The sequence below is a fragment of the Megalops cyprinoides genome, chromosome 23 (genome assembly GCF_013368585.1).
Source record: "Megalops cyprinoides isolate fMegCyp1 chromosome 23, fMegCyp1.pri, whole genome shotgun sequence".
NCBI lineage: Eukaryota > Metazoa > Chordata > Actinopteri > Elopiformes > Megalopidae > Megalops > Megalops cyprinoides.
This window is the reverse complement of record NC_050605.1, coordinates 23,869,383-23,882,548: the sequence shown is the minus strand read 5'-3', so window position 1 is coordinate 23,882,548 and position 13,166 is coordinate 23,869,383. Positions and strand designations below refer to the sequence as shown.

Below are 13,166 nucleotides of genomic sequence, written 5' to 3'. Positions count from 1 at the left end.
AGCTCTGTGGGACTCACGCTGAAATTTCTGTCTCCACCGTCACTGAAGCTGTAAGCCTTCTGATTTGCGGGCTCGTTTTGAACATTCCTCATGAGGGGGTTTTCTAAAACTAAATGTCCATATCAGCGCTGGAATCTCCCGTTACCTCCTAGGCAACAGACAGAGGATGGAGGGGAGAGTGTCTGTGGTGTCATGACTCTCCCAGTGTGATGGGAGTTATGACTCTCCCAGTGTGATGGGCGTTATGACTCTCCCAGTGTGATGGGAGTCATGGATCTCCCAGTGTGATGGGCGTTATGACTCTCTCAGTGAGATGGGAGTCATGGATCTCTCATTAGAATTAGCAGCAGGCTGCAGTGCTGAGTTCCTCCTCTGCTGCGGCGAGGACACTGGGAGGCTGTGTGGCACAGAGACGTACCTGCAGCAGGACTCACCTGAGCTTATCGGCGGTGAAGATGACCCTACGCTCCAGCAGCAGAGAGGCAAAGACCCGCAGGAGGAGCCGCAGGTTCAGGGAGGAGAACAGACACTCGAAATCCACGTGCTCCAGACGGGAGTCAGACGGCCGACACAGCTCAATCACCTGCCGGAATCAGAGAGACACACACACAGGATCAGGACGGTCATCTCCACACACACACACACACACACACACACTCACACACACACACACACACACACACACACACACACACACACACACACACACACACACAGAGTAAGCACAGGTCCTTTCCACAGCCAGTCCTGTGTGCCGGGTCTCACCTCGGTTCCTGCCCCCGGCAGGAAGTTTTTGACGGTGATGGTGCGGCCGGGGGCGGGGAAGGGGGCCTCCATGATGCCCCGCATGAAGGGCTGCACCAGCGCAGGGGAGATGGCCCTCCTCTTCTCCACCTCATCTAAGATCTGAGTGCAGGAACACAGCAGGGCTCAAACACACGCACACACTGCAGACACACACACACACTGCAGACACACACACACACACTGCAGACACACACACTGCAGACACACACGCACACACTGCAGACACACACACACACATGCAGGACACACACACGCACACAAATACAGGACACACACACACACACACACGCACACACATACAGGACACACACAGATACACACACCCTCATGCACGTACAGAGTAAGTGAGTCCGTCTCATTGAGGAGACCACATCAGCTGGAGTTCACATGTGTAATTTGTAAGTCAGCAACCGCTTGTGGGAAAAAAGGAGGGAACAGAGAGAGGGGCCATGTGGGGGGTGCTCTGCGGGGGTGCTCTGCGGGGGGGTGGAGGTGGGGGGGTTGGGGGGGTGTTTCTGCGCTCTTGACGCGGGGCTCAGTGTTTGGGCGGTAAGAACGTGACACCGTACCTTAGAGAACAGGTCGAAACAGCCCAGCCGGCTGACGATGCAGTACACCTCAGGAAGTCGCCTCCCCTTTCCACTGGGCTACGAGCACAACAGAACAGGGAGGGGTGAGGAGGGCGTGGCCAGGGTCAGCCCCAACCAATCGCCACTCTGGGTCCCGCCTCGATGATCTCAGACACCCCCAGTCCCACAGACCAAACACACAAAGCCACAGCGAGAGCAGCAAAAGGAAGTCAGTCTGTCTTCCGGCCTGAGGGAATCTCTGCAGGGAATCGCTGCCTTTCCCACAAGCCCACTGCTATTTATGGCGGGATTATTTACTCAGCTGCGACACAAAGCAGCAGCGACTTTTAATTGTTTACCAGTAAGCGACGACAGTATCCAAACCGTCTACTTCCATCCTCGCCCGTCAGGACAAAGGAGAAGGTTTCGCTGAAAATGAATGAAAAGAGAGAGATGTACATGACTCTTTCAGAGCCTGTTGTTACGTAAACCGTCCTGGGAGCGAAACAGTTAAGCAGTGAAAAGCATGCTGTAGTAATAACAGGAAGGTCAGGCTGCTTCAAGGCGTTTGCCGGTTTTCAGTGAGAATCTCAGACTCCCACTGTACTGAGCAGACTCCCGAGGGCAGAGATTAGCCCGACACACAGCCGCACAGAGGCAGCTGCTGACAGCTGTGTGTCACTGACATTGACAGCAATTGATTTGAGTGTCCCTCTGTGTGAACACTGGATTTATTGACTTTGTTTAACATGTCTCAGGGTCGTATTTATCAAAAGATCAACCACAGTTCAACGTTATTCTCACCCCATGCTGCATATGATGTCCTTCAAAGAACGGCCGTCAATAACCTACCAATAACCAATAACGTACCTTTTCCGCGGTTTTGTACAAAAACAGGGATGACTGTCCACCACCACTGATCTTAGCTATCAGCCCCTGTCTTTCTGTAAGTTGCTGAGTGCTGTAGACAGCGTGGCGTTTGGAGGCGCGGCAGGGGTCGGCCTCGCGGTCTCACCTGGGGAAGCTGTCCACAGGGGCCCAGTCCTTGGCGTCCGGGAAGCAGAACTGGGGGATCACCTTCAGCTGGTCCTCCGTCTCCCGCATGAATTTGAAGCTCCGCTCCAGCTGCCGGCAGCAGAGGTGAGCTGTTTATGGGTCTGTCAGACCCCCTCACCCAGGGGACTCCAACAACTCACATTTTTACATGACTTCGATTCATACAGCTGGATTTATATCTGTGTTTACTGAAGCCATTCAGGCTGAGAGCTGTGCTCAAGGACACTATAGCACTGCCTCATCTGGGGAGCAAGTCTTCAGTGTTTGGGTGTTTTCCTTTTAGGCAATTTCCAGTAAAGTACTACTGCGTGAACACCCGTCTGCTCACCAAACCCTGTCACAGGGCTGATGTCTAGTAATAACACATCTAGTAACAACTGATAAAACAAATCTACTCCTTAAAAATGGTTGTATCTTTAAAAAATTGTAACATAGAACATAGGTCTGAATGCTAATATGAATATTCTGGCCAGTTACCAGGTACTGTGATCAAGATGGCATCCAGATGCCCCATTGAAGACCACTGGTAAAACCACAGCTTAGCAACACCCCCCTTAGCTGTCTCTCCAATCAGATCACTGCTCCTGGTCCCGCCCCCAGCCCCTGGCCTGTCACTCACCTTGAGAGGGAACTGCTGAGTGACCTCAGGCAGGTAGGGTGCCCCGGCCTTGGCCTTGTGCAGTGCCACCACCAGGAAGTACTCAAAGAGCCGGCGTTCCTGCAGCTCCAGCAGGTCCCGGTCCAGCGAGCGGTACCGACCCGTCTGCCTCAGCATGGACTGCACCGACACCAGCCGCTGGCTGTGAGCTGGACCAGAACCACAGTCCCTCAGTCTTATCACACACTCACTCTAATGTTGGCTCATGTTTATAACTCCAATCTGCTGCTTTATAATAACAGCTGGAAATGCAATCCCAGCTGCCAGACTGATTACAGTAAAGCAGAACATTTTCAAAGTGCATACTCGGTAGATAATGTATGTATTTGTACGTTATGTATTTAAAGTGCTGTAAGGTCTGCATGTGCTGGTTACTGTGATCCATCCTGCTTATATAAATGACTGATGACAGGGCTCTTATGGCTCTTGTGTGTTTAAGCGCAGACGGCTTCTCCTCACCTTTCTGCTTCTCCTCTGTGTCGCTCTCCGACTCGCTGTTCTCATCTGTTACCGTGACAACAGTCATGGGGGGGGGAAGAAAGACCACAGTGAGTGAGACACAGCGGGGCGGCCGATGGCCAAACATCACGTGGGGTCGATGATGTCATCCTAAAAACCTCTGCGCATTAGAGCCCTCTCCCACATGTGGTTTTCATCCTACGAGCGCCCCCCCCCACATTCTGCTGTGAAAAGTGGGTCAGACATGTGACGGGGTGCATGCATGTGAACCCAGAAATGCGGGGGGGTGGTGCAGGCCAGGTGAGGGCGGGCTGGGCCGGGCCCTGCGGGGTCTCACGCTCACCTCTCCCCGAGCTGGACTCGGCCGACTGAGACACCCTCTTCACGCGTTTCTTCCCCCTGCGGGCCTCGAAGATGCCATTTATCTTCAGCACCAGCTGCAGGCAGACAAGAACACCCTTACCCCTCCTAATTCATCTCCACCACCTCCCCCTGCCCCACGAGCGCAGCTACACTCCGCTTTCAGAGCCCTCGCTGACAGAAAACTGGAAGAAATATTATTTTTAAGCCATTTTTTTCCTCTCTAAAACATTCCCAGACGCGTGCATTCAAAGGCAAAATAAAATATCTCTGCAGTGGTCCTAAACCACGAACCGCACGTTAACCCTGTGATTCCCAGACCAGCTGCTGCCCCACCCTGTTTTTGGCCCCGCAGCGGCACCTACCCGGGGGATTTTCCTGCGCCTGCGGTTGTAGGGGTCCCCCGAGAGGCAGGGGGTGTCGTCGGGGCTGCTGGGGGTGGAGGGGGGGCTGATTCGGGAGGGCGAGGCTATGCCCCCTTCGCGGCTGGTCTTGCGCAGGTCCAGCAGCTTGAAGCTGCGGCGTTCTGAGTTCTGCCTGAAGAAGCTGGGTTTGGAGGAGAGCTGCGGGGGGGGGAGAGGGGGGAGAGAGGGGGGAGAGAGGGGGGGCGTCAGGCACACCGCAGCGGGGCACTATTCCTGTAGCTCACATACATTTGCTTCATTGGGCTTCAGCGAAGCATCTTCGGGACGTCAGACATCCCCCTAACAGAGCACCTTTATTCCCAATGAGGGGGAAAAATGCGTACCCATGCCTCATAGTGTGAGTGTGCATGCAGCAGAGCGTCCGGGTGCAGTACCTTCGTGGGGGTGTCAGGGGCGGAGGATGGGGGCGACAGCGGCAGGGGGCTCTTGTTGTCAAAGCAACGGGTCTCCAGCTCTATGTCCTCATAGGGGTTTTCCTTAGAAGGGGGATCTGCCAGGGGAACAATAAAAACACAGCAAACATAATCTCTCCGAAGCACTGCAGGCCCCGCTGATCATTAACGTCTCGTCACAGATATCCTACATCACCCGCCAGATATCCAGCTCCTGACTTCCTTACACCCAAATCTCAGAGCTTCCAGTGCTGTCTGTGCTGCTGTGCTAGCTACAGATGTTCTGTTTCAGAGACGCCCTTTGAAGAACGTTCATAACGTGCCCGCAAAGCACTTGTGGCTTCGGCACTGGCAGAGACAGAACTTCATTATGAAGTGCACTCAGCTAATTATCTGGTCACTGGGCAGGGGATCTGTGCCCATCTTTTCTATGATGAAAGGTTCATAATGAAACCCGATGCCACTCTCCCCAGCTCACTGTCCTAGCCTGACTGACGCTGTGGATGTTTTTTTCGCTCCAGATGTGCATTGGAGAGCCAGAGGACGGAGCATCTTTATCGGGCCTCGGCGTCGCTGCTGGTACGAGCGAGCAGGAGTGTGCAGGAGCCAGAGGGAAGCAGATTTACACACACAGAACAGACACCGCGCTGCAGGACTGACAGGGACACCCTCTGTGCAGATAAAACTGAGTTAGAGGTACGCTCTGTCTGGCCCAGTGCCCCCTCACACACATGCACCCCTTCTCCTGCTTCAATTAGTCTACCAGATGCTGGCTGTAGGAGGGACATATCAGAGGGACATCCAGTTCTCATCCACTGAAAAATAGGCCGTGATTTTGCTCCATCTGACGCTCTAATCCGTCTGTGAGTTATGGCTTTGAGGATGGTGTTTACTGAGAGTTTGCGGAAAGACTCGGTCATGGATGTCTGCCTCTCAGCGCTCTGTCTCTGTTTCAGAGCAGCCCCAGCCCTCCCGGAGTGAGTGCACCTCCCAGACTGAAACAACACGTCTGATTCTAGCGTCTGGGACGTCATGTCCTTCCCACTGATTGACAATCCCACACAGAAAGTGTGCTGGGAGGCCAGATTCTGCATCCTCACATAGCCAATCAGCACCTCCATCCGTCACATCCCTCACTGTCTCTCTCACCGTGGTAACCGTTAACTGCTCTGCTTCACACATGCCTGCACCCGGTCATGTGATCACATCCCTCACAGGTACCTGGGCGTCTGGGGGACCCAGTCTGGACAGCACAGCCCAGAGATGTCTGCGCATCAGTATAGTATGTGTAAATAATGGGTACAGGGCTCACTGACCATAGTTTAACCCCATGAATACAAAGGCACTTTTCTGTCCTTGGAGTCATCAACATTGTAAGACCCCTGGTAGTGAAAGCAATCATTATCTTCAATGTTATCCAAACCTTTTACACACAGCCTATGCATCTGCAGCCAAATTCAACCAATGTACAAACATTTCATTCTGACCCCCTGCTGTGTTATAAAACACTGTGGAATACTTTGGATTTGAATGGACAAGACTGTGGTACTGTGGTAAGGAGCAGGGCTTGTAACTGAAAAGTTGCTGGTTCGATTTCCTGCTGGGACATTGTTGTTGTACCCTTGGGCAAAGTACCTAACCCACAATTGCCTAACTATCCAACTGTATAAATGGGTAAACTTGTAACCCACATGCCCGTAAGTCGTTCAGGAAAAGAGTGTCTGCTAAACGACAGTAAAAGAATGCAGTGGCACACCTCAGGCCTGATCTGGCACTTGGTCACTCTCATTGATGAAACCACAGAAAAATAACAAGACGGGAAGAAGAACCAAGAATACCATTACCTGCATGTAAAAGCAGGTGAAATAACCTTCCCTAAACCGTAAATCCTGACCAGTCCTGCCAGAGTACCAGGTCACAGTTTACAGAGAGGAGTCCGGTTCACCTGCTCGGCCCCTGAAGTCGGGTGTTTACCTAGGATGTCCTCGTACACATTTTCCTCGGACAGTGTCCGCGTGAGGGATGGCTTGGACTGGGCGTACCAGTCGACCCTGCAGCCGTCTGTGGACAACTGCAGCAGGTCCTCAAACTCATACGACTTCCTGCGGGGACAGGAAGCACAAAGTGGCCGGGTCAGCGTGGGGCCGAGACGGCAGGGGTCCACAGCAAATCAGATTAAATGGTTGTGACAAAATCATGTTCAACATATTTGTCTCTGTAAGTCAGTAGCTGATATGCAAACACTTCTCCTGACACTGAAGGCTATCGTGTGAATTCAGTCCGTGCTAACCGTAAAACACAGCAAGCCGAAATGTTTTCTACAGGCAAAGCTATCATTCCCCTGTGGATGGGCTGAAAACATCCTAAAGCTCCAAGTCACAGAACACAGCATAACGTCATTAAAGAAGGTAAGAAGCACTCGATGTTTAAATACCAAACACCAGAGTCACTACTTTAAGTGTGTTTAGTTATTTTTCAAGTGTTGTGAGTGCACTCTGAACAAGCAGTCCCACATCTGCTTGATCTTACTGCGCAGGACTTGACAAGATTAAACACTTTGAAGCGCTATCTCTGTTCCACAGGGAAAGTTAGCAAACCGAGCAGTTAAGACCTTCACAGACACAATGATTTCACAAAAGCCTTCCAAAAGCTTAGCTGAAACATTTGGCACAGGAATAACACCAGTTAAGGTATGGCATGTAGCACATCAGAGATGCACATTTTTTCAGCAGAAGTTAAATGGGGTCAAGTTTCTCAAGTGCATGCAACAGACAATTGCTTAACCTTGTAAAATGAAAGCTTGGATTCTTTTGTACCCAGCATAAAGTGGCTGCGTGTTTTGTGGTACCATTTAAGAAGTCTGTTTTTAACGGGAAAACACCCTCCCTGCTCGCCTCCCCGAGTCCCCCGGCTTACCTCTTGCTGCTGTCTCTGGCTCTGTCTGCCCAGGGCCTGCGGTTCACCCCGGGGGGAGGGCAGGTGGGCAGAGGTGGGGGTGGGATGGAGGGCAGAGGGGGGAGGTTCCTCCTGCCCTTCCCCAGCCCGCGGCCAGAGCTGGGGGTCCCGTCGGGGGTGTGGTGCTGGAAGGTGCGCTGGGGTTTGGGCAGGGGGTTGATGGAGGGTGTGGCGGTGGGTGTACCAGGCTCAGTGTACACGTTATCCCGGTCCCGCCCTCGCCGCCCCCCGGGTCGCCCCCCAGGTGGCCGTACCACGTCCAGGGTCCCAAAAATGGGCTCCGTTACCTTCTTGTCACCCCCATCCTGCTCCTCCTTGGGAGGAGGGCAGAAGTAGTTTCCCGGTAACACCAAAGAGCTCTTGCTGGGCACCTCCTTCATGGCCTGCTCCAGCTTCTGGATGCGAGTGGAAACCGATTTCTTGTCCTGGAGAGCCTCCACTGGCTTCCTGTGACTCCCTCTCTCCAACACCGTTTCCCTCTCCCTCGCAGTCCCATCGGGGGACACAGGCCTCGAATCCGCCAGCTTTCCTGCGTTCTCTTTCCCAGAGTCCTGCCTCTCCCAGCTCACTAACCTCTTACTCTCCCCCCTTTGGATCTCCGTGGCTTTGGTGTCCTTCTTCCTCACGATGTCCAGCTCTTTGGCGGTTGCCAGTGGGCAGGGTGGCGGGGGTGTCGGGATGACCTCGTTCTTGCCCTCCCACTGGGAGATCTTGTCCCGGATGCTGGCGCTGTTCTTCAGCCCCACGGGGGCTCTGGAGAGCTTGTTGCCCCCCGGCAGCCCATTCTCATTGGCTCGCGGGTCAATGTTTGTCGCCCTCTTGTGGGTGAGCATGGCGGTGCACCGTGGACTGTCACTCAGACTGTGCAGGGGGGTGAAGTGGGGTTTGGCCTCCCCGTCCTTGCCCGGGTCTGGCCACTGGGAGACCCCAGAAGGAGGCTCCCCGATTTTCAGTCCGCAGCACTGAAGCCTGAACAAAGACACACAAACCACACTCCTGTGTCACATTCTCCCAGACCCACACACTGCGTCCCTGCATGCACATCGAGCTCAGATCACCCTACATTTCCCAAATTCTATCGTATCCACTACCTGGTACGTGACGTCGACTGCATGACTTGAAACCTGGACTTTTGTACTTCCATCTCCCCAATCAGCTGACAGGCCTTCCATTCACCTTTCACTCCAGCTCACTTTTACCTGTTTCTCTTCTTTGCACACCTCTTGTTGCTGACGGCAACCAGCACGGCCATTCACAGATCTGAGGCATGCAGTAGGAGCATGACAATCTATAGCTCAGTCTGGGCTTTGCTGCTTCCATTGGGACTGAGGTGTCTGCTCCTCAAGGTAAATTCCTATTTTAGATAAGCTATTTAAAGCAATTTAGCCTTTTATGCATTGGAAAATCTGCCCCCTAGTGTTCATATGAGGACACTAACTTTCAGGGCAGGCTGGGGACTGCCCTTCTTTTGCTGTGTTTAGCTGCTTCAGTAAATAAACAGATCTGTGGGTTTGGGACAGCTCATCAAATCCTTTCATTTCAATAAACAAATGGAGGAAATATGAACTCTGAATGCCACTGAAAATGTTTCAGAACATTTTTTGATAAAATGTGTAAGGCTATGCAGAGACGGCAGGCATTGGAGAGATTTTCTATAGCCCAGTTACGGTGTATTTCATTTAAACACTTTTATACTTCTTAGACTGAGGTAGCAAAAACATTTCCGGAGACTAAATTGTTTTTTTATTAGTCTTTTTTTCTGGTGGGGAGAAATTATTTATGACCTACAGAGCACTAGAGACAGAAATGAGGTTAAACTTCTTGGCTTGGAAAAGGTGGGGGGAGAGGAAGAGAGAAGAAAGAGAGAGAGAGAGCTGGGGGTGGGTGGCAGAGGATATGCAGACAGTGGATGGGGGGGGGGGGGGGGGGGGGGGGGGGGGGGCGTTGGGGGGGTTCTTATCGCTGTGTTCTTGTTGAGGGAAGAGACCCCTTCGCTGAAAGGTCGAGACCACAAGCGGTAGCTGGAGGAGGGCTATTTCAGCCACGAGGAAGAGGAAACGGAGCACTCCACACCAGCTGCATTAACCGAGAGACACGCTGGCCAGTCGCTGCAGGAGGGGGCTAGAGTGAAAAGCGTTCAGGCCGATAAAACCGTGGATTATCTCCTTTTCCACAGTCCTTTTCATATCTCCAGAATGAGAACATGAATTCTCATTCTCTGTTTTCTCACCTGCAGTGTTTACGGTATCACTCTGCGGCTCACTATGGTATGAGCTGCCTGAAGTTACTGGGTAGTAAACATAATTTAGAGGGAAAACATATGTTTGAGACAGTTTATGAGTGGAGTTATGGGTATTCCTTCCAGGTTTACTGATCTGGTTGTAAGTATGATAAATGTTGGGTATATCGCCTTACCTATTGGTACCAGTACCCGTTAATAAAGCTTTAAGTAGCAGCTCCTGAAACTGATCTATGTCACCATTCCATTAGAGGTATCGCTACCCTCTTTGATAATTCACTGTGAAAGACTGGAAAGAAATCACTCCACTGTGATGCAGAGTTATACTCACACTCAAATCTTCTGTTAAAGTAATTCCCGAGCATACTGTCTCATATGTCTGAACGCCTTCCTCAAAAACACCAGACATTCAACAGCAGTTTAGATTTTCAAGATCAGTAGACTGTTCTGGGTTGAAAACAAACTTGTGGAAACAGAGAGGGAAAATAACACTTTTCAGAAATCTGAAAACTCTTTTCCCTGGAGGTCAGTAACAGTGATGAACCCCACCAGCCTGGTGGCCACTCACCCGTTGGCGGTTTGGTAGATGCAGTTTTCAGCGTTTGTACAGAGCAGCAGAGCCCTCCCACCGGTCATTGTGCTAGCAGCGGGCATCTTCAACTCTCTCCTGAGGGAACAGGGACGCCATCAGACAGACAGACAGACAGACAGACAACTAGTCAACCAGACAGACCAACAGGCAGACAGAGGGCCAGTCAGGCGGGCCGTCAGTCAACCAGACAGACAGACAGACAACTAGTCAACCAGACAGACCAACAGGCAGACAGATGGCCAGTCAGGCGGGCCGTCAGTCAACCAGACAGACAGACAGACTAATGGACACACAATCAGTCAACCAGACAGGCAGACAGACAGGCAGACAATCGGTCAATCAGACAGACAGACAGGGAGCTGTGGCTTTCTGTTATATATATGAAGATAAGCAGTATACGCACACAGAGTGGTGTGGATGTTGTCAGGTGTGCAGAGTGCTCCTCACACACAGGTATCCCGCTAACACCTGTCTGCACTGTGAGTGCCCCCCCCCCCCACCACTCCCCTGTGCGTCAGAGAGAGGCTTGTGAGGCACTCAATCCCGCTCAGACTCAGGGAGGAATGTGTAAAACAGCTGGAACTGTTCAGAGTGAGACACTGGAAATTCCCTCATTCAGAGGGAGAACAAGACCACGGGAATATCCACAGCCTTCCAGATCAAAGAGGCCATTCAGTTCAGAGTGGCCTGCATATGAAGTTACTGACCATCCGTCTTACGCAACAAGCAACATCTCAGAAGTCCAGGCTGATGGTTCGAGTTATGAGTAAAAAAAGAAATGCATCACAAGCTGATGGTAAAAATTTTCGCTCCGAATATTTTCACATTCGTTCACAGAACACAGTGGAATATTGGGCTGTCAGTCAGAGAAGTCATGTAGCCAGCTTTGTGGTCACAGCGTTGTGAGGTCTGCTTGTCAAACATGTCGGTAAAAAAAGACTTGGTTCACTGCTCCACACTTCCAGTTCTTCTGTCCTGTGAAGGCCTTGCACACTATGACAGTCAAAGTTCCAAACTCTCACAATCCCCACGCACCACTTCCTTCTCCTCCACCCGATCTCCTCCTTATCTTTATTCCTGTGGGGGTGGGGGCAACAACCTCAGCCTCAAAGCCTTCAATACTCTTATTGACAGCAACACCTCTTCTTATATTAAAATTCGTATCTACTGAATTAACCATGGTGAAGCTCTTGGTGAAGCAAGCGTATTGTGCATGTGTCCACAAAACGGGGGGTGCTCAATGCCTATATGTAAACACCATTTCTGAAAGGACACTGACCCACATGGTCCTGTCGGCCACAGAACTCCCACTGCCTCTCTCCATACACAGCACAGGGGACGTGTGACCTCACAGACGCTCTCTAAAGAGGTGTGGGAGAACAGACAGGAACCTGGAAACTGTTAACTGCTTCCTGCATGTCGCCCACAGCAACCGCCCCCAATAAACCGGCGCTAACCCAGCTTCTCCACACGGGCCTCCACGGCCAGAGAGAATTGTAGGAATTCCTGCCCAATTAGCGCAGATTCCAGCCATTTTCACCCTGTGCAGCTGTGCTGGTTTCACATAAACTGGGGACGTGCCTTTGACAACACTGATTACGTAAAACCACAGATCATTGTGTTGCAGAACACTTAATAATGTGTTTAGTAAACCCTTTGGGTCCAGTATTGTGCAACTACAATACAGGTCTTTTTCAGTCTAACTCTGGGAGCTGCTCCTTCGAGCGTACTATGCATGTAAAACACAGTGATGCATAAACCATGAAACTGCTGCTGGCACAACTGGAAAAAAAAAAAAACGCTTTCCGGTAAGATGCATTGCTTCTACCATGAAAATAGATTCCAGAGACATTTTTCATGTGCAGCACGGAGCTCTGACACACTGTGGAGAATGGAGAGGAACTGCACTGTCAGGATGACTCTGAGTCTGATCCTTCCTGTTTGTTAGTCATTCTTCAGCTTGCTAATTAATGAGTGAACCCCCATCCCCACGGCCTACTCTACTCTCTTATCTCCAGCTAAGCCTGTGACCCCTCCCTCTCTCTCTCCCCCTCCCTTTCTCTCTCTCTCTCTCCCTCTTTTCTTCTTTCTCTCTCACTCCCTCCCTCTTTCTCTCTCCCTCTCACTCCCTCCGTCTCTTCCCCCCTCTCTCCCTTTTTGTCTCTCACTCCCTCCCTCTCTTTCCCTCCCGCTCTCTCTCTCTCTCTCTCTCTCTCTCTCTCTTCCTCTCAGTAGGTCATGTGAGCAGAGCTTTGCTCGCTCTTTCTTGGACTCTCTCCCAGAGAAGCACTCGACTCCAGAACCCCCCCCACACCGCCCCTCCCCCACCCGGCCGCTCTCCTCTGATGATTAACTCGACTTGATTAAGCAAACGCAGGGCGAGAGCCAATCGGGGCTGTGTCAGCGCACTGCCGGCCCACAGGCACAAATGACTTTCAGCTGTGAGGACTTACATGCTCGCAAAAGCCATCAACCCCCTTTTTTTTCTTTTCTTTTCTTTTTTTCCCCTTAAGGAACAGAAAAGAATGAATTAGGAACAGATATTCCAGTGAGTGGAACCGAAGAATGTGCGTTTACATTTCTTTTACTGGGTCACGGTTTGTGTGTGTGTGTGCGTGCGTGTGTGTGTGTGTGTGTTTGTGTGTGTGCGTGTG

The 13,166-nt window shown here is 51.6% G+C and overlaps 1 protein-coding gene across 1 annotated transcript in view; it reads right to left on the bottom strand.

Moving 5' to 3' along the window:
• The window catches only part of si:dkey-82f1.1 (DENN domain-containing protein 2A), a 29,554-nt gene that overhangs the window by 3,869 nt on the left and 12,519 nt on the right, over positions 1-13,166 (bottom strand). The window contains exons 2-14 of the mRNA XM_036517952.1: positions 10,489-10,587; positions 7,643-8,650; positions 6,701-6,828; positions 4,709-4,824; positions 4,275-4,472; positions 3,893-3,986; positions 3,550-3,594; positions 3,052-3,239; positions 2,392-2,501; positions 1,736-1,805; positions 1,377-1,454; positions 766-906; positions 435-583 (exon numbers count right to left, since the gene is read on the bottom strand). Of these exons, the coding sequence (XP_036373845.1) occupies positions 435-583; positions 766-906; positions 1,377-1,454; positions 1,736-1,805; positions 2,392-2,501; positions 3,052-3,239; positions 3,550-3,594; positions 3,893-3,986; positions 4,275-4,472; positions 4,709-4,824; positions 6,701-6,828; positions 7,643-8,650; positions 10,489-10,574 (2,411 nt within the window). The 5' untranslated portion in view covers positions 10,575-10,587. The remainder of the gene's footprint in view (positions 1-434; positions 584-765; positions 907-1,376; positions 1,455-1,735; positions 1,806-2,391; positions 2,502-3,051; positions 3,240-3,549; positions 3,595-3,892; positions 3,987-4,274; positions 4,473-4,708; positions 4,825-6,700; positions 6,829-7,642; positions 8,651-10,488; positions 10,588-13,166) is intronic.